Here is a 21,810-nt window from a genome sequence, read left to right on the forward strand (position 1 = left end):
ATTTCATAATTATGGAAATCGACCTCGAAGATATAAAAGTGCATTCCAAACCAAATTCTCTGATCCGTCAGCAGAATATTTTCCTTTAAATGATGCATTATTTTATAACGGAAATGGTAAAACACAACCGTATCTTGGAAAGTATCATCAAAACGATAAAAAAGTACAATCTTATTCAGGCGCAAATATAGCAGAACCACATTTTGTCAATACGGTACGTCAAGTGCCACAAAAGACTGCCTTCAACAGAAATTTTCAACAAGAATTCAGAATTCCAAATCAACCAGCAGAAGCAACTGATGAATCATTGAATAATAAAATAAAATTCAATTTTTTAGGGAAGCCACAATTTAACAAGGGACAAATAGATCAACCATTTCTTGGAAATAGGGAGCATCCTTTCCAATTACATAATATTAATCAGCAAGTGAACTTCAAAGAAGACGAGGACATTCAGTTAGAAAATTTGCAAAGAGTACATTCTACAAGTGATGGAAAATTTACATTTGATGATTCGGAATCTTTAATTATAGCTGATTGTAAAGACAATTTTGATTGCAATATTCATGCTAATTGTCACAGAAGCGAAAATGGAATTAATTTTTGTAAATGTAACGCACAATACAATGGAAATGGAATATTTTGCTGGTTAATATAGCATTTTAAGTTAAATTACAATTAGATAACAATATTTCTTTTATCAAAAGTGAACACCTCATTCTATTATTTCTAACTGACATTAATTTTTTTACAAAAAAAAAAGAAAGAAAGCAAAAGACTGAATTTCACTCAAATTTCAAGAAAAAGTAATTCCTTTTAATCCTAAACTTTCACAATATTTTACTTACAAGACTACTTACAATTTTATTTAAGCTATACCTATTGTATTTCAGCTATTTGTCTTTTCATTGTAAAAAAGAATAAAACAGTATGTATAATTAAGACTCCGTGATTTTAAATTATAAAAATTTCATAACATAAATTATTCTTTCTCTATGTGCTGCCCATTTGTTTTAATATGATTTTTTTTATCAAATTAATTCATATAGGTTAATTTATTATATTCATGGAAAATTCAAAGATTTTGAATTAGTATTTAAAGTGTGATTTTATTACTAAGAATTATGAAAAGACCAGGAATCACGAGTGCGTGGATAAGAAGTTTTTGCACGCCCCTGGGTGCATACAAAAATGGTGTGGGACTGACCAACCTCCACTCCGATACAGAATATATCTCTTGTGCAAAGATTTGAAAGACTGCTAAAACTCTACACTCAGTTTCAGTGTACTGTTGCGATGATAACCATTCAATAAAAACCTGATTATCTCGGCAGGCCATGGGGAGCTCCATTACAGTTATGTTTAACATGTGACTTTAATTGCATGCAAATTTATTTAATTAAAATTTTAAAAAATGCTTTAATTTATTGCCGTTTCCACCAAAAAAATGCTTATGTAATCAATTTTATGTGTTAATGTAATCAAAAAATGTTTATGTTCTAGTTGTTTTATTGAATCTTCATTATAAATTGTCCACTATAAAAGCAAAAATTATTAATATGATTGGATACAATGAATTGATGAAACAAATAAATAAAATGCATTTTTTAATTATATAAAATAAGAATCTCTAATCTAAAGACGAATTCAATTTTTTTGCACTTTCGAATTAATTTCCGTTAAATCAATATTTACGTTTTTACATAATATCTAGCGCATTTTTAATGTAGAAAATGTTTTATAAATAAGTTCAAACAATAGAAAACGTTACACAAAATACGAATTATGTTTGTTTTTTACTTTTTCATTAATTTGAATATTCTAATGTCATTGTAATGATTATACAGCTGGACATTAAACGTGATTTGATATTTTATTGGAGGGCTAGATTATTGTGTGTGTGTGTGTGTGTGTGTGTGTGTGTGTGTGTGTGTGTGTGTGTGTGTGTGTGTGTGTGTGTGTGTGTGTGTGTGTGTGTGCGCGTGTGCGTCTGTGCGTGCGTGAGGTCACTGATTAATTTACTTGGGGTTTTTTTCTGAATTTATTTAATTCATTAACAGAATACATTTGCGTTGCTTAATTACATCAAAAATGTAGGTGACAAACACTGTATAGTAAAATATCCTATATTCATCAGACAGTATGTACAAAATTCTATATTCATCAGATCAGTCAGAGCAAATCTACAAATTTTAACATGGTTGATTGGTTGAAAACAATGATATTTAATAATTGTTTTGAGTTTATTAATTGTGACAAAAACGTTAATAATTTCTTTAGAAATCTTTATGTTTGCATTTCTCTACATTCAAACTTTATTATTACAATACCATTCAAGGAATAATTTTGATTGTGGGACCCGTCTCGCTCTGACCAGAATTAAACATTTTCCCTTCAAAAGACAACATTGGGAATTTTTTAAATACTTCGCACAATTTTTACCATCCTTACAACACAAATTGATAAGAATTGAATCAATTATATTTGATACAGTGTTAATATTATTCTAATATTTTATAGTTCGTAGAATTTGCATTCTTTACAAATTTATTTAAGGCGTAAGGTCATTAAAAGTGAATAACACGTTTAATCAACCTGCCTGCGACCCTAAGTAGCTGTTACTCAGAAAACTGCCATTGATTCTAATTTGGGACTAGTCCGATCAACTAACATAAGTTTTCAATAATTCAATCAAACCGTTTAGTACTTTTATATTAGAGTATTTATTTAGACAGTGGTTTCTAACAGTTCAAATAAGATTATAGCCTTAGAAAACACTAATATTTTACTCAAAATTTAATTGTTGAAATTAATATTTCAATATTTTCTAATATAATCATTTGAAATTTCCTTGATAAAGTAATTTATTCAATTGAACGGATCGCGCCATCTATTGAGTAATTTCATCGAAAAAATGTAATCAAAGGAAAAGCCAATCTTCTGTTGTAAGTAAGGAAAAATTAATTTGTTACCCTCCGATAAATATATCGAATTTATTCTATTGCAAATAAGTTGTTTCTCTTTTTTAACAAAAAAAAAAGTACAAAATATAAACTCCAAAGTGTAGTTTAATGCAGGAATAAGTCTGCGGAAAAATTTAGAAAAGTTCTATGAAAAGTGATGTTTCCACCAAATTAAAGCCATTTCAATTAGAACTACATATTAGTTTCGAAAAATACTACAACAGAATTAAGGAAAAAATTATTTTGACCTTCATATATTAAATTATATAGGAGAAAATATGCATCACTCTCAGAATCAGTGCAAAAACATAAATCTATACCAATATTTCATAGTTAATGACAACTTGTTTCAGAAAAAAATCGGATTTGAAAAAGCATTTTTTTTTTTAAGAATCTGAACATCATCATTGCCCTATGCACACAATTTTGGGATAAATCTCATATTTCATTAAAGAAAGTAGTAGGTAGTTGCAAAATCAACATTTCTATAAATAGAAATTTGCAAATTTATTTGATTTTTAAAAAAGTATTTATGATTTTCTAAATTATTTCAGAGTTACTCCCCTTTTGATTTTTTCCAACACCAGTCAGCTTGTTTCTCTTTTTTTATGCCAGTTTTAACTGTGTGTTTTTTAATACTACAGTTGAAATTTCAGTATCACTAGACATTTTGCTGCCTTTTCTACATTAGATGTTAATATGCAAACATTTCCTAGAATGACAAGAAATGTACTACTAGTAAAAATATAAAGTGGAATGAAAGGGATTTAGAATGCATTAATAGACTCTCACTAAAAATATTGAAGAAATAAAAGAAAGTTGAATCAAAATGTCCTAAATCTCATTTTAAAATCATCAATATTTCATGAACATTTTCTCTAGTTTAATACTAGGATAATGAACAATATTTTATATCAGGAAAACAATATTGAGACAGATTAAGTGTATCAGTTTTTCATCTCGATTTCATTTCTTAGAGGAAGGGTAATACTTTATCAATCTGATACCAAGTATTAAGTCAATAAAGCTTAATTTACCACCCTGTTTCAGAAATACTATTAGCATGCATGTTTTATTATTATTATTATTAGACATATGCATTTTATATTAGTGACAGAGCACATTTCATTAAAGAATTCCTCCCCAATATTGATTTTGTCAATAATGCCAGTCTTTTTATGATTCATTCTTTAAATTCTTAATCATTCAAGTCTTTAATTCTTCATCAATAACTCCTTCGTAGAAATAAAATTCCAACTTAGAATCATTTGTATTGCCTTGGCACAAGTTCAGAAACAGTACGCAATTTTATTTCATTAAAAAAAGATCTGCTATTAGTCACTATCATCATTTTGTACCAAATACATGTAAACCATGTATCAACCTAACCCTATTTGATACCTATATAATTACACATACATGTTCTAAAATAGATATGAAACACTGTACATTTTAAATATATGGAAAGTTAAAATTCAATTCCACCTAGTAATAAGAATTAGGTTGGTAAAAAATGAACTTTTCTAATAAAGGCATGGTTTAAATAAATTTATCTCTTATTATATAAAAATATTATCAATGCTCTGATGGCTAAATAATCTAGTAAATCTAATGTTCAACATTGAATTTCAAAATTCAGCGTGCATTTCAATAAAAGTTTTAGAAAAAAAACTAATCAACATATCATTAGATTAATGATAATAATGAGCAATAATTAATAAACATTAAAACTACTGAAAAGCTCTCTTATTAAAAACAGGGTATGTAGTGGAAAGTGTTTCAAAAATTAAACACTTTCAAGCATCGTAACTAAAAAAATTAAACACCTTTGTAAAAGGATGCATATGTAGACCTGCATATTTTCTAATAGGATATTTCCTGTTTTATAATAATGCATAGTTTTTTATTAAAAAAATTAATAAATTTTAAATATATATCTTTTATTTCTGTATTTGTACGTTTTCCATTATAGAACAAAAGATATCTTTTTTTTGGACAAAAAAAATTATAATGCGAATTTTTATTACCAAAAAACTGTCAACTTTTCTAAAACTAATATGTAAAATCTGTGATCTCTTCCAGAATTTCTTAAAATTACAAATTGCTAGTTAATTTAAATGGACACATCATTTCCAAAAATAATGAAAACAAATTCACAAAGTTAAAAAAACATCAACTCTGTAATTGGAAGCAATGTAAAAATAAAAATGCTAGTTCATACAATTCTAAAAAGTATTTTTGAAAGCTAGAGCAAAGCAATATGTTGCATTGCCTTGAAATTTCCATGAAGAATCGTATAAAAAGAACTGCTTTACAGTTTAATTTAATTTAAAGTAAAGAATGCTTTTTTTCACTGTTAACAGTAATAAAATCACAGGAATCAACCATTTGATGATGCAATAATTTCATTACAATAAAAATCATGGTCACAATAGTGTCCAGAATTAATTTTCAATAATTATTAACGCTAAAGAACAAATGCATTCATTCAAGGTAAAAAAAAAAATTAATATCATTGAAGAGCTCCTGTTTTAAGAAAGTACAAAACTAATTTGTGTGCTGATGTTAGCGTGGGAATACATTATTAATTCTTAATTAGAATTTTGTCTCCAATATTTAAGAAGCAGCAATGAGCTATATGTTGATCTGTCAATCAGGACAAACTTTCATATGATTATTCGAGATCACTAGAAAATGACATATTAAGGAGAATAATGATGGAATGTATAGCATTCTAGAAGTTTCAATAAATATGTTATTAGAGAAGCTTATTCTATCATTGTATATCAAGCATATTATTCTATAACATTCTATCAATATATTTAATGCTAGAGCACAGATTTACTTTGCTTTATCCTTATTTTCTGTTAATCGAACCCAATTGTGTCTCCTCAATACATAAAAGATAATTTATATATTCTTTAACATCAAAAAATTAAAATTTGTTTTTCAGTTCACAAGTATGACACAGTAGGTATTTTGCACTGCCCCTTCTGGATAACGGATCCACTATTTCAGTAAATGACAAACATAATTGAAGGAAAGAAGAGCAGAAGAAAAAGCTTATTAAGCAATATCTTGAGATCCCTTCTCAATTTTTCACTTTAATTACTATTCTTTCTAGATATACCTGGTAAACAAAACTTTACATATGCCTTTAAGTTTATTATATTCAATATTTGAAGAAAAAATATTTTATTCCCACTCCCGAAAAAAATTGAGCACCAAGATGTTTAAGGTAGGCAAGTATGCTCATCTTAAGTGTCTTTTTTTGTTTGGACAGGTTTCTTTATTAATCTATTTGAAGTTTGTTTCTGTATCTGTTAAGTTGCATTGCTTTTAATTATTTGTATCAAAACTGTTACAATCTTCAATGCCACTTTCTCGAATTCTAATCTTCAGTTGAATTTCCTTATATAATTTTAATTAAAATACTTTTTTTTTTTGTTCTAATTCAGTACAACTTGTCAACTACCCAAAATTAGAGAATTAGTAAATCTATTTAATATATTCTACAGTTGTTTTAATACTTCACAGAAAGAAAACATGTTTTTTAAGAATTAAAATACAGCTTATTCTTTAGCTTAGAAAGTAAAAAATATTTTTCAGAAGACATCTTTACAGTATATTTTTACTGTAAACCTTAATCTAAAAGACCCTTTTCCTAACTTCACTAGTTTTTATATTATATACACATGTTAAATTTTTAAACTACTTTAAATCATTCTCAAAATATTTATACTACTTAATTCTACATGTTAAAAGAATATAGTACTTGCAAAACCTCAATTATTTAGCAATAACATTCTTACCCTGGACTTCTTTGACTAAGCAGTTACGATTAATATCATAAAATTTTCCTTAAATCATTTCTTATATTTAATGAACAGTGAATAGTATAACTATCATAAGCAATTACATGCTGCAAGAAAAAAAACCTAGTAGCTTATATCTTCCTAAGTTATTAATTTCAAGAAATAGTATGTTAAAATATAAAAAGAATGAAGTACACAACATTTATAGCAACTGTAAACAAAAATTTATTTGAAACTAGAATGAATATACAAAAAAATGGAATGAAAGATGTTCCGTGTTAAATTAGACAGCTTTACATCCACGTATATACACGAATTTGAAAATTAAGTCCATCATTTTATCACATGACATTTTAATCTACTTCTTCCATCCTTGATGCATCCTCATCATCACCTTCTAGTGAAGGCATTTCTTCAACAGCTGCATCACCACTGGCACCACTTACTTCCTCTTCATCAATACCCAAGCCCAACTTGATCATGCGATAGATGCGAGAAGCATGAGTCTGAGGATTCTCCAGGGCAAAGCCAGAGCATAGGAGAGAAGTCTCAAAGAGCAGCATCACAAGATCCTATAAACAATATATTGATGTAAGGGCTGTGTAAATTTCACTTCATAAAGAACATTTATTAAATCTTGAAACTAAATCTACAAGTTTGTTTTAATTCTAAAAAAGAAACAAAATCCTTTTTATCTATAAAAATTATTTACATTAATTCTAATCATCCTTAAATTACTTTCAATTATAACCAACTTTTAATTCTAAAAGTTATAATTGAAATTTAAGTGTGTTACTTTTAAATTACTGGATTAAAACTATTGTTAATGTTGTACAAGATATTTACCTTAACAGACTTGTCATTCTTGTCTGCTTCAGCCTTCTGCCTTAGATTTTCTATGATTGGATGATCCGGATTGATTTCCAAGTGCTTCTTAGCAGCCATGTAACCCATTGTGCTAGAATCTCTCAATGCTTGGGCTTTCATGATACGCTCCATATTGGCACTCCAACCATACTGGCTTGTAACAATACAGCAAGGAGAAGTAACTAATCTGTTTGATACAACAACCTAAAAAGAACAAAAAAATATTATAGTATACAAGTATATAGTATTTCTATATTTCATAACAATCTTGATATCCGTTTATTCAAATACTACAATGTTTAAGACATACCTTTTCAACACGTTTGTCAAGAATGTCCTTAATGATCTTGCATAGGTTCTCAAATTTAGCCTTGTCCTCTTCTCGTTTCTTTTTCTCCTCTTCATCTTCAGGCAGCTCTAGACCTTCTTTAGTGACAGAAACCAGAGTCTTGCCATCATATTCTTTCAATTGTTGTACGCAGTATTCATCAATAGGCTCCGTCATGTAAATGACTTCGAAACCACGTTTCCTTACCCGCTCAACAAAAGCAGAGTTAGCAACTTGATCTTTGTTTTCTCCAGTAATGAAATAGATACTTTTCTGGTTCTCCTTCATTCGAGATACATAATCTTTCAATGAACAATATTCATCTCCAGACATTGAAGTATAATACCTTAGGAATTCAGCAAGCTTCTTACGGTTAGTAGAATCTTCATGGATACCCAACTGAAAAATATACAAGTATTTTTTATTTATATTCACTTATAAAAATATATTAAAATGAATAAAATTTAAAGCTGATAAGCAGCAAGATCAATTAAACAAGTAATTATATATAAACAATGTCATATTATCAGAATAAATAGATATTTATGTAGTTTATACTATTTTTTAAATTTAATAGATTTAACTTCATTAGTTATGTTAACATATAAAATAATTTATCCTTACCTTGATATTCTTGCTGAACTGTTCATAGAACTTCTTGTACATGTCTTTATCTTCAGCTATTTCATCGAAGAGTTCCAAACATTTCTTGACCAAGTTCTTCCTGATGACTTTAAGGATTTTATTTTGCTGCAACATTTCTCTAGAGATATTCAAAGGTAAATCTTCAGAATCTACTACACCCTTAATGAAATTTAAGTAGTCTGGGATCAAGTCTTCACAATTGTCCATGATGAAAACCCTCCTTACATACAACTTGATGTTATTCTTTTGCTTCCTATTTTCAAATAAATCAAAAGGAGCCCTCTTGGGAACAAAAAGCAGTGCTCTGAATTCTAGCTGACCTTCAACAGAGAAGTGTTTTACAGCTAAATGATCTTCCCAGTCATTTGTCAGGCTCTTATAGAATTCACCATACTCTTCCTGGCTAATATCATCAGGATTCCTCATCCAGATAGGTTTGGTCTTGTTCAGTTCTTCATCTTCAGTATATTTTTCCTTGATTTTCTTTTTCTTCTTTTTGTCAGCCTTATCTTTATCCTCATCTTCCTCGCCTACATCTTCAACTTTAGGCTTGTCTTCATCTTCCTTCATTTCTTCCTCTTCAGCTTCTTTTTCTTCTGCCTCATCATCAGATACTTCCTTTTCCCTTTCTTTTTGTACAACTAATTTGATAGGATACCCAATGAACTGACTGTGCTTCTTAATTACTTCTTTAATTCTTCGTTCCTCTACATACTCCTGTTGGTCATCTTTTAAGAACAAAACAATTTTGGTTCCACGACCCAAAGGTTCACCTGAAACAGGCAACAGCATAGGATAAGACATCTACACCATGATATGTATCAAAAATTAATAGGATATTTTCCTTCGATTGTTAAAATATGAATTCCAGAAACATTTAAGTTTGTTATTACTGATCTAAAGAACTCCATATTCAAAAAAGCTTAGCAGTCAAATTCTCAAATGCACTTACTAAAATACTTACATCATCAGCATAAAGAGACATTTGAAAAGCTAGAACATTTGACGAGCATATGCACAACTTAACCTGCCACCATTTCATAGTTCAATATGCCAACTATGAAGCCAAGTATATTTTAGAGCTCTAAATGTATGAATTTATTCAAGACACAATGTATACCTTAAGAATAATGAAAGTAAAACCGCCAAGTTTAAATTTCTTTAACAAATTAATGGAATACAATTTCTCATTTAAGCATTTCAATCAATTAAATATAGCTCATCTTAGTTATGTAGTCGACATTAACTTAATTTACAAAATTATATATTGCACTGAAGTTGCATCGCTTTAGAGCAAAATGTAAAATTAAATACAAAATTAGCTGTTACTATAAACCAATATTAAAAATTGAAACATGAAAGTAACACTGCGAAATGTTTAATAATTTTATCCAATTGCAATTAGTAACTACACAATAGGGAAGTTCAGTTAAGGGGGTCCTACACACAAAAGAAACAGAAACCTCATATGCAAATACTCAAGTAAACTAATGCTATTTATAAAACAATCAGTTGCGCTTTCAAAAATCGTGCTCCGGAAACGGTTAAATTAATTTAAGTATCAAAACAATATTTAATGAGAATTTAGTTATTGAACTTACCGTGATCAGGGCGTACAATGAAGGAGCCACCAGCAGAAGATTCCCACGTGTATTGCTCATCATCATTGTGTTTAGAGGTAACAGTGACTTTGTCAGCTACTAAGTAAGCAGAGTAGAAACCAACACCAAACTGTCCAATCATAGAGATATCAGCACCTGCCTGCAGGGCTTCCATAAAAGCTTTAGTACCAGACTTTGCAATAGTTCCCAAGTTATTGACTAGGTCAGCTTTGGTCATTCCAATACCAGTATCAATGATCGTCAAGGTTCTGTCTTCCTTGTTGGGAATGATCTTAATATACAGCTCCTTGCAGCTGTCAAGTTTGGAAGGATCAGTCAGACTCTCATACCTTATTTTGTCAAGAGCCTACAAAGAGAGAAACACCGTTTTATATACTGCTCTTTCATTGAACAAAGTACACACATATTATATTGCTTCTATAATTAAGTCAGTATACTAAATAAAATTGCAAACTTACATCCGAGGAGTTGGAAATCAATTCTCTTAAGAAGATTTCTTTATTGGAATAGAAGGTGTTGATGATCAAGCTCATCAACTGAGCGATCTCCGCTTGAAATGCGAAGGTTTCTGCCTCGGCATCATCTTGCATCTGCACGTCTTCAGGCATCTGAAATTAGAATGCAAAATTTAGTTTCAACAAAACTTAAAATGAATTTTAATTTAATATGCAAATAAATCGGACCAATAAATTCTTGTTTCAAATTCAAATGTAATAATTCATTACCTTCAAGAGAAGTAGATTAAAGCTGAAAACTCAAGAACACAGGACAAAGAATTGATACTTCGCTAGGCTAATTCGCCTGTTTATCGCAGTATCTCAGATACCAAAATTGTCAAAATGCCGGTACGGTGTTGCTTATATAGAATTGGACGCTGTGGCGTAGGAACTTCCGGTAAGTAATTTACTCGTTCAAATGATTACAAAAATGATTTTGAAATAAATTTAACTCCCATTTTCGAATTTAAATCAAATATTAATGGATTATAATTCAGTATATTAGTTAAAATTTAACTGACTTTCAAAACTAATTTTCGAACTATATACCGGAAGTTGTAGGAGACATCTGTGTTACGCCGGTAGTCAGAATATTCTCAATGTTTCTAGAAGGATCATGAACTTCGAAACCGGAACTTGCGTCAGTTTTTCGCTCTAAGGTTGGCGGAATTTGAATTGCCGGCGTCTCCGTCGGGGTAACAATAGTGTAAAAATTATTGCTCTCTTGATTTGTAATCGGGAAAAATGTAGAAAAATCTAGATTCTAAAGCTATATTGATTAAATTTAACATTTTATCATATAAAAATTTACACAGGAATATTAAATAAAGTGTGGGTAGGATATTATGATGAAAATATGTAGATATTTGTATTATATTTATCCGATTTCTAGGACGGATCATATGAAAAGATTTTCTAGTTTTACGAAATATATTTTGAATTAATAAAAATATTTCTATGTAGTTTTACTATGTTTAAAATAACAAAAATTACAATTTTGAAACTATTAATGTAATTTTATTTCATAATTATTTATTTATTTGTGAACTTAATACGAAAAATCTTTTTGTCCATTCTTCAACAATTTCTTTTTAATATGCATACATAACTAGTAATTTTTACTTGAAGATCTTATATTTTAATTTTTTAAATGAATTATATTAATTTTGTTGAATTTGGACAACTTATTTTTACACATTTTTCAGGTGTTTTTTTTTGTTTTTTTTTTTTGGAACATAATTTTAGTGTAAATAGATTCGCCTTTATACTTATAATGTTATTACAAAATATTCAATCGCATTCATGTAAAATTCGCATTTTTAGTTTATATAAAGCAGATCTGAGTATTGAAATTCTTTTTTAATGTGTTTTCATTGTTTCTTTCAGAATTATTTTTAAATAATTAGGCTTTTAATACAATTGCTTAATCTTAAAAGACAGCTGAAATGCTCAGATAAAAAATTTCATAAAGTATAAAATTCGCTTTAAATGTTATGGTATTTTTTGTATATCTTACTTCTGGTGAAAAACAAAGGCAATTGTATTTATTAAAAGCTAGGTTATATTAAGTATCATAACTATTGTGAATAATTTTTAAGTGAATTTCTTATTATGAGAGCTAAAATGACCATTGTTTATTATTCATTTTATATAGATTTGACAATTTATAGATTTACCATAAATTAAAATACATTTCTATAAGTAACTGTAAGAAATTCACATAGATGAAAATTAAGCATAAAAGTTATATTTACTACAGATTTTAGTCAACTTTGTTAATGAATATTTTAGCATATAATAACAATTCCATTATTACAAATAGTCTGTTTATACATATTTTGTACAATTTTTAATATCATCCAGAAATAAAATAATTCAAATGCTATCAACTTATGAAATTTCTTTTTGAAGTGCCATGGCATTTTGTGCTTTCAACAAATATGTTTTCAATTATTTTAAGTTACATAAGTACTTTTTTTCTAATTTCTTTTACTTTTGTATTTATAATTTCACATCTAATTTATAAATCTTCAAAAATCTTTCAAGATATTAAAGTATTTTTGATTTCTTAGGGATATCTTACATTTTAACCATTCATAGTAAACCTATCAATCTAACATACACTTTGATATTTGATTACTATATGAGAAAAGAAAAGAAAAGAAAAATTGTTCAGATTGTTATAGTTTGCACTGTGTTTGATTGATATGTCGTTTTGATTACAATTCTATTGAAAAAAGAGATTGAAATAATGTTACTTTATTTCCACAAACTTTGCATTATTACTTCTTTTACAGTTTAAAGGAAATTAAATATAATCATCAACTGTATTCCTTAGCAAAAGGGAAAAAAAACATAACATTACAAACATTATTTGTAACATAATAAATACTATTTGTTTTATTAAGTAATTTAATAAAACAAATTTGATAAAATTAAGTAACAGTTTAGTACATTCAGTACCTATAACTGTCATATTTTGTGACTGATCTACTGTTGTTAAGGTGAATAGATATTACTGGATAATGTAATGGTTTTAAAATTTGATATAATTGCTGGGTCCATTTATTTTTGCCCTTTTTGAAGATTTTCATTAAAATGTTTTGTACATATAAGCTGTTGATAAAATAAATAATTTTACTAGTTTATAACCATTTATTACATAATTTCAGATTAAAATATTTATATATTACTATATTAAAACTATTTATCTAAAATTAAATATACCAAACTCATAAATGGTATTTTTGATAAAAAAGTAAATTCTATATTATCATCATAATAGTAGTTAAATATGATTAATTACTTAGATGCATTCATATCTCTTTTAAATCTATTGAGAATGCATTCAGTATATACAATCTGTGCTATCATCTATGGAATGAACAAAAAATATTAATTTTATAGAATTTGCATATAAGACACTTTTTATAAAATCCTTCCTAATATGTCCTAATATTTAAAAAAAAAAAAAAAAAAAAAACAGAATTTGAAATTACTTAAATGTATTTATATCCAATGAAAAGTATAAAACCAAGCATTTTTCATTATAATGATTAATTCTTTAAATAACAAACTTAGTTAATTATTAACATATAATGAATTATTTAATTCACTGTTGAATTTAGATAGAGAATTTAGTATATGAAAACCTGCAACTTTCACAGATTTGAAGTTCTGATAATTATGAAAACTATAAAAACGAAATTAAGTAGAATGATTCAAGTTAATGTATTCATTTCATATCTCAATCAATTCATAAAAATTTAAGAGAAATAATTTAAATACGTATACATTTTACAGCTTAATGCGCTTTGGATTTTACTAGAAAAGCGGCGAAAGAACTCGTCGATATTCAACGTGCTGTGCACTTTCCTGACGGTCAACATCCTCCCAAGGTACGTTAGGAAAATGGCGCCGTTTCAATTTTTTTTTTTTCCCTTCGCCAAATGTAGTTTCTCTTGCGATGGACTGAATGATTGTCATCCTCAAATATTCATTGTTACAAATGAACCGAAATAATTTCTACAATAACAGATTAAAGTGGGCTGTAATGAAAATCTGTGCAATATTTAATGTAAGCAGAACGCAGAAGCGTTTCATATAAAAATGCAGTTTTATTTTATTTTCTCAGAATGAAAATACTTAATATATGCAATGTTATTTTGTTTGAACGTCAAAAGAAAAGGAAACAAATTTTGCAGTATATGCACTTAAATTCTTTTAATAGCAAAATTTAAACAATCTTGTGATCGTCTGATTTTAAATAGTTATAATAACAACAAAGTAAAACATAGTTTTGCACTAATAAAAATTATGCGTTTGTGATAAAATTTATCAATTTTCATTATTATATTTAGAACTTAATAAATATAGTAGCCTTTGAAATCATCATGTTGTGTTTTATTTAATATTATTAACAATCGTTAATTGTTAATTTCTTATGAATTAGATTTTCATATATGCAAAGAAAAAAGATTTCTTAAAATAATCCGTGAATAAATTTTACTATAATTTATTTTTATTGAATTTTTTTTAATTCTTTCAGTTTGCAATGAATATCAAATGAATATAACTTAAATTATTTCATTAAAATTTGCCGATTACCTGATTAAATATAATTTAAATTTCCCTTTCAATATAATTTTCAAAAATATTATCGCATGAAATTATCTTCTACACCATACTAGTGGCAATATATTTTAATTTTTCTAATAACATATAATTCGTAATTCCACGTTACATTTTGATTTGGATCATAAAGCTACTGAAATCAGAATCTGAAAAAAAAAAAATATATATTAGAAAGCTTATTAAAGACAGAAAATCGTACGATAATATTTTAATTTCAATTTGTAAAACATGCTTAACAGTACATTCAATAGTTTAAAAATTTTTCGCCGTAAAACTAAGCAGAATGGTACTTATTCAGCTGACCACTTCTATTTACAACTATAAATAGGGGATTGCTCATACGGTCATTGAAGAAAGATCCAAAAATAATAATTGTAAAAACAAATGAATAAAAGAAAAGTATTATTCGTTTGTATAATTCGAAATGCATATAAACGACAATCATGCTGAGAGACGAAGCTTTTTTTCTGAATGAAAGCAATGGAAAGATAGATTATCCATCGATCGTAACGATAAATGAGATATAGGCAACTAAAAGCTCAAGTTTTGATAAAACATTTTTTTTTCAGGCTAAACAAAATCAGTATATTTGGATCGAACAAATGTAGGAGAAAATAATGCTGGGATTTATTACCTGCTGAGCTTATGATGGCATGCTTCTTTAAAGTTGTTTCATGCATCTGGTGTTAAAGTTTCGGCTTCGGAACCGATGGGTCGCAGATTCGAGACCCGATTCCACTGAAGAACTGTTGTGTAAGCGAGTCTGGTGGACGTTAAATTCGTTGGGGCCAAATGTCCTTCCACTGGTGTGGAGCAGAAGTTAGGAGAAAGGGGTGCTAACTCATGTGCCGTCCTCGTCATCTGACCGTGGTTCAAAATTACGAGGTCCGTCCAAAAATAGCCCTAGTGTTGCTTTAAAACGGGACGTTAATATAAACGAACAGAACTGAACAAGCATCCGGTGTCGGTAATTGAGTCTCTGTTAATGAAAATTATAAGGAATAGATTCTCCAAAACTTTTTTTCATACTCTGACAATTTTCCCCCTCCCCCGCAACAGTGTATCTTGGACAAGACAGTGAATGCCACGAGCGCTCAGATATTTTGTTTCAAAGAATGCGCACATGAGAATTGTGTGCATCTTTGTAATAGTAAAGAAAATTGTATTCATAGCATAACATTTTTTAACGGTAATTACAAAATATCAATCTTTAACGTGAATTTAGGATGTTTACTAAATCTAGCGTGCAATATTTGGCTGTAAATCGCTAGCATGTGGTTAATACACAAGAACTAAAAAATCAAGTAGATATTTTCATTGCTTTTTTTTTATCCGATCGATAGAAACCAAAATTTGGCTTAGAATTATAATCACAAGATCATATAACATGGATTTAAATAAATTTCATTTATCAAAATCAATCCTTTTATTATTATTATTATTAGTGTCTGATTAGGAGATCTGAAACGTGGAGATTGGTCAAAAACTCGATATTATATTTTTTGACGTTTTCAATTTGTACATTTCGTAAATGAGGAAGCGAAAATTAATCATCAGCTGAATGCAAGGCTAAGTAAGCGAATAGAAAAGTATTTCGAGGTATTGCGCGGTCGCAGGTTTCCAAATTAGAAACTCGTTATCCCCGAAAAGTTGTGTTTGTGGACAAGCCTGGTACAAGTTAAATGTATTAAGAAGTAATGTTCTCCTGTTGGTGTCGCGCGGAAGTTTGGAAAGGGGACTACCTGTTTAGGTGTCGTTCCTGATCATCTCACCACAATTCAAAGTTACGAGGTCAACGAAACATTAATATAACTAAATAAAGGTCAGCTTTATACTGAGATTTTAAAAACCTATTTACATTCCAGTACGGTGGAAACGGATTTTATCAATAATTACATTTTTATTTATCATAATGAATCATAGTATAGGTCTTTACTGATTTTGATAAATCTACCTCGATGTTTATAAAATGTCCGGCTTGGGTAGTTGACTGTAGTCCCAATGAATATTTATGGAAAACGATCGAAATTCCCAAATTTCCAATAAGAACGTCATCAAAACTACTCTTTAACAAGAATGAGATTCTATTCCTGTCTAAAAAACAAGTTTGACTGAATTTGCAAAGCAGTTATTCTTGCTAAAGAGCGGTAATTCCTGCGAAGTAAAAATTAAAGATATTTATGAAAGTATTCAACTTTATGCTCTTTACAAACAAATACATTTTGCGCCATATGATGATTAATTGTTCTACTTTCATGTGAAAATTCATGTAAATTCTACATAGAAGTGGCGGAAGTAATTCGATTATAAATATTTAATAACTTATAATAAATGCAATTTAAGTTTATAGTTTTTAAAATTGCGACTCCTTCAAATCATAACTATTACAGTACGAACACTTTTAAATCTCATCGTATATATTGAAATATTTGTTCTGTGAGTGTCAATTTTTACAATGAAAAAAGTTTCTAAAGAATATTTATTAAAAATGCAAAAAAAAAAAAAAAAAAAAAAAAAAAAAAAATCAAAAATATACTAATTAAATGTCTTTATATGATTATGTCACCTTTCTTTTAACAATTTGTTGACCGATTAAAAAAAAAATCTTCTTTTTTTAAAATTCACATTAATTGCTCTCAAGAATTTGACTTAAAAATCAGTTTGCGAAAAAGTTAAAATATTAATAAATGGTTATAACGAATGCTGAATAATTAATCTATAGAAAAATAATCCTTCAATCTTGCATCTAAAAAGCATTCTGATGATGTAGATAGAAAATTTACTTTTATTATATTTCTCAAAAAAAAAAAAATATCGATATTTTTTTTCAGAATTTTTTTAAAAAGTATTGTATCTAACATGTTTTAAGGAAGGATTTCAGAAATAGATCTGTGCCATATTTAAATCTTATTCATTTACCTTACTATTCAGTTCTTTTCTACAGAAACTGTAGGAATTCTATGCATGTTAACATGAATGTCTTATTAATTAGGTTAGTTTATTATCTTTAGTTAGTTTTCGAAGTAAGTTTAGGATTACTTTTAGGAAGGACCTCGTAATTTTGAACCATAGTCAGATGACGAAGACGAACTCCGAACTGCCATGTCACACGCTAAAGTCAGGATGAATAGAGAAGAATAGAGCTTACGGGAAAATTTAGTTGTAAAAGAGCTTACGGAGTATTATTCATTCATTATAACGGATTATGTTTTCATTGTAATAATACATTAAATATGTTCTAAACGGTTAACAGGAGACATTTATGCTGCTATTTGTAGTTCGATATCACTCATATATTGAAAAAAGAAGATGGTTACAGAAGAAAAACCAATTTAGTATAAGTCATAAGTTTTTATTGAAAATAGTAACGCATTTATAGACAAATTATCGCAAGAATTGAAGATTTAAAAAATGTATTTATTCCACTTTACATCTGTGAACTGAATTTTATTCAGGCCTCAATGATAGTTCCTTTTTTCTTTTTTTTAATTATTATTCTCATTCGTTCTTTTTATACGAAATTTATTTAAGACTGAATTTCTTTTAGAAATATTCAAGTTGTTGGGACTAAATGTTGTTGGAAACGTCCATCATATTTTTGTAACTACATTTAAATAAATATGGTGGCATCGGGATCAGTACATTGCGCATTTAATTTCCACTTTATCTCAAGAAGAGGACATTATTTTTGCTTCTGTAAATTAAAATGCCTCATATAGGCACATAACTTGATAAATGACGTGTCTAATGATATTTAATTACGCATGCTTTAATCAGGCCAGACTTTAACTTTAGATAGCAATAATCGAAGTAATCATTTATCTTTCTCGAAGGTGATAAAGCCATATCAAAACACTTAAAAGAACATTTATCTCATTTCAGGAAAGAAAGTGAAATCGTTATCACGGATTTTAAACGAATTGATAATAACATTATCATATTAACGTGGAATAAGCATAATGAAAATCCGAAAAATTGCTTTGTTTGAAGTCTGATAAAGTATTAACAATTGAATATTAGGAGGATATCTTCAGATGATTTTTGAATGGTCTCCCCAAAACATTCTCACATATTCTCTAGTAAAGATGTAACTCAGAGAACGTCTTGCATAGCATTGACGTGATATAGTTACGAAATATTAACCTTTGGCATAAAATAATAGTTTTACACAGCTTATTGTGTATTCCTTGGCGAGATTTTTGGCGATTAATTCTTAGCATGCGGTTAATAGGATCCGAAAATCGAATTTTTGTTTTAGATGTATTTTTCCCAATCGATAGAAACAAAAATTTGACACAAAATCACATGCCAGATTTAATATATTTAAATCATTGCATCTTTGAGTTATCACATTCACATGTTTCTAAAAGTACAGACTATCTATCCCTTGTTGGATTTGGCTCAAAATTTGATAGTATCTAGATTATAGATGTTTATTCTGAGTATCGAATTTTATCTAAATAGCTCTCTTTGTTTTGCAGTTATTGTGTTAAATTATATTCAAACAGCCGGAACTGATGGACTTCCTCTGAACAGAGTTTACTCAAAATTTGATAGAAATCTACAAATTTGGCATAAAGATCTTATACCAAATTTCATTTTTCTAAATCAAGTTTTTGAATTATCTTTATCACAGATAGATAGATGGGCGGACATTTCCCCAAAATGTGTTTTTCGAACTCAGAGAGGTCTAAAACATAGAGATTCGTTAGAATATAGAGTTCGAATTTTTGAACGACTACTATAATTTCTACGTATACGAGAAAGTAAAAATATCCCAAACCTCTTCATTCCGATTATCTATTTTTTAAAATTTAAATATCTCTACATTTAAATCCACCTGTAATTATCAAAATACTTGATAATTACAGGTGAATTGAATATACAGGTCCTATATTGAATGAATATGTTTCCAGTGCAGAATGCTGCATTTTATCATGTTAAAACTTAGCGAAGTCAGTTTAGTTTATCTATAATTATATCCCGTTGCGAAGTAAGTTTAGCATTGCTTTTGGGAAAGACCTCGTAATTTTTAACCATAGCCAAATAACAAAGATGACACCTGAGCCGCCACTTCCTCCAAATTTCCATGTCATACACTAAAATCACTGGAATAGAGCTCACAGAATACCATTAGATTATGGGAATCGTTTTCAGAATGGAAAGAAAGCTATAGAATATTTTTTTTTTGGGTGATGATTGTGATAATACAAGTAAGACAAATCCTTTTTTCATGAAGTCAAATGAAATCTTTGTATAATTTTTGTTCCAAATTTGTATTGTTACGATCTTTCTTATTTCTTGTCCATTTAATTTATTGCCTTCACATATTTTTAAGAACAAAATGTTAAGATTTTGTTAAAGGATAATTATTGTTTATATCCTCTCAATAGAAAGGGGGGAAAAAGTTCCAGATGCACTCTTATATAATCATTGTTTCCTGATGTGAAATTCCAAAAACATTTTTAATTCCATCTAAGATACCAGCGCTTGTTTCAAATGTTAATTTGTTTTTATTTGATATAACATTCAATCAATCAGAAATGTAATTTAAAATTTTTTTTTCGGAATTGAAAAAGACGTATTTAGTTCAATTATATTAACGTCCCGTTTTAAAGCAACACCTTCGTTATTTTACGAAGGACCTCGTAATTTTTTAGCCGTGGTTAGATGACAAAGACGGCACTTGAGCTGGCATCACCCCCCCCCCCCTTCCACACACACACACAAATTTAACGAGTAGCATTCTTATTTCTATGCTCATGTTCCTTTAAAATTGTCAGCCAAAAAATTAAGCTTTAATTATTATTTCAATGTCACACAGTTTTAGATCCCATCCCCAGCACATAAAATCGTAAGCTTTATTGTAAAATACAGGAGCACATACTATTTTCGACTGGAAGGAATCGTACATTTACGGAGACGTCGGGGATAAATATGTGTATTATTGGAGAGTAAAGAATTTTTAATTGTAAATGATTATTTTCAAATAAAATTAAATAAATCTATTTTACTTATTTTAAATGTTAACACATTAAACAACGTAATTTTTTATATATATTTATATAAATATATCGAATGCCTCCCTCCCCCTCAAAAAACCATTAAATAAACTAATTATTTATTTCATTAAAAATTAACGCAGAATGAGTAAGACACATGCTGCATGGATCGCAGACAAAGTGATATTTGATTTTCTTTAAGGAAAAATACGAAAGAACATAATGTATAGACCTATTTATTACCTCTAATTATAAAAGTGCGGTTCCGTTACCTACTAGGATTACTTTTACCAATACTTCGGTGCAGACAGCAAATGTAAATTCATATTATGTATTATGTTTAGTAATTTTTATCCAGTGTGAAATGTTCATTTTTAAAGGTAAATACATCTATAATTAATATGTTTAGTTTGATAGATACTATTTCATCGTAAAGCGATTATTAAATAGAAGCAATGAAAATGTTTTTGATTTAATAAATATTTTATTAATCCAAAAATGCTGTTTATTAAAATAATAATTTGAATTTATTCGGTATGTACAATTATTTATATTTTAATTTCACGGAAGTAGTTCATTTCTATAAAATACCAATATTATACTAGACTTTCTTTAAATTTATAAGTTATATGCAGATCATAAATAATTTCTGTCTTTCAATGAAATATAATTTTAAAGTTATATGAATTACTTTTTATATTATTTAGAAAAAGAATAAATCTTTTATATTTTCGTTCTATTATTAATATTTCTCCCCCTTTCCAATGTTAATTAAATAAATAAAAGAGGAAATAAAAAATCGAATGCGCTTTTATTTCCAATGGAATAAATTTTTTTTGTCATAAAGTAAAGCTTAAGATTTTGTTCGCTAAAAAAATAAATTAATTTAATTTAATAACTGAAAAAAATTTCTATATTTTCTAGACATGTTTTCTTC

At 28.2% G+C, this 21,810-nt stretch overlaps 1 protein-coding gene across 1 annotated transcript; it reads right to left on the reverse strand.

Annotated features, from left to right (window-relative positions):
* Positions 1-6,979: 6,979 nt before the first annotated feature.
* LOC129983769 (heat shock protein HSP 90-alpha-like) lies at positions 6,980-11,109 on the reverse strand. Its single transcript, XM_056093392.1, has 7 exons — positions 10,966-11,109; positions 10,699-10,848; positions 10,220-10,586; positions 8,598-9,391; positions 7,956-8,372; positions 7,625-7,849; positions 6,980-7,350 (listed from the first exon to the last, which is right to left on the reverse strand). Exons 2-7 carry the CDS (start codon positions 10,846-10,848, stop codon positions 7,132-7,134), a joined length of 2,172 nt encoding a protein of 723 aa, XP_055949367.1. The 5' UTR covers positions 10,966-11,109; the 3' UTR covers positions 6,980-7,131.
* Between the last annotated feature and the right edge of the window lie 10,701 nt (positions 11,110-21,810).

This window comes from Argiope bruennichi, chromosome 9, assembly GCF_947563725.1.
Source record: "Argiope bruennichi chromosome 9, qqArgBrue1.1, whole genome shotgun sequence".
Classification (NCBI taxonomy): Eukaryota; Metazoa; Arthropoda; class Arachnida; order Araneae; family Araneidae; genus Argiope; species Argiope bruennichi.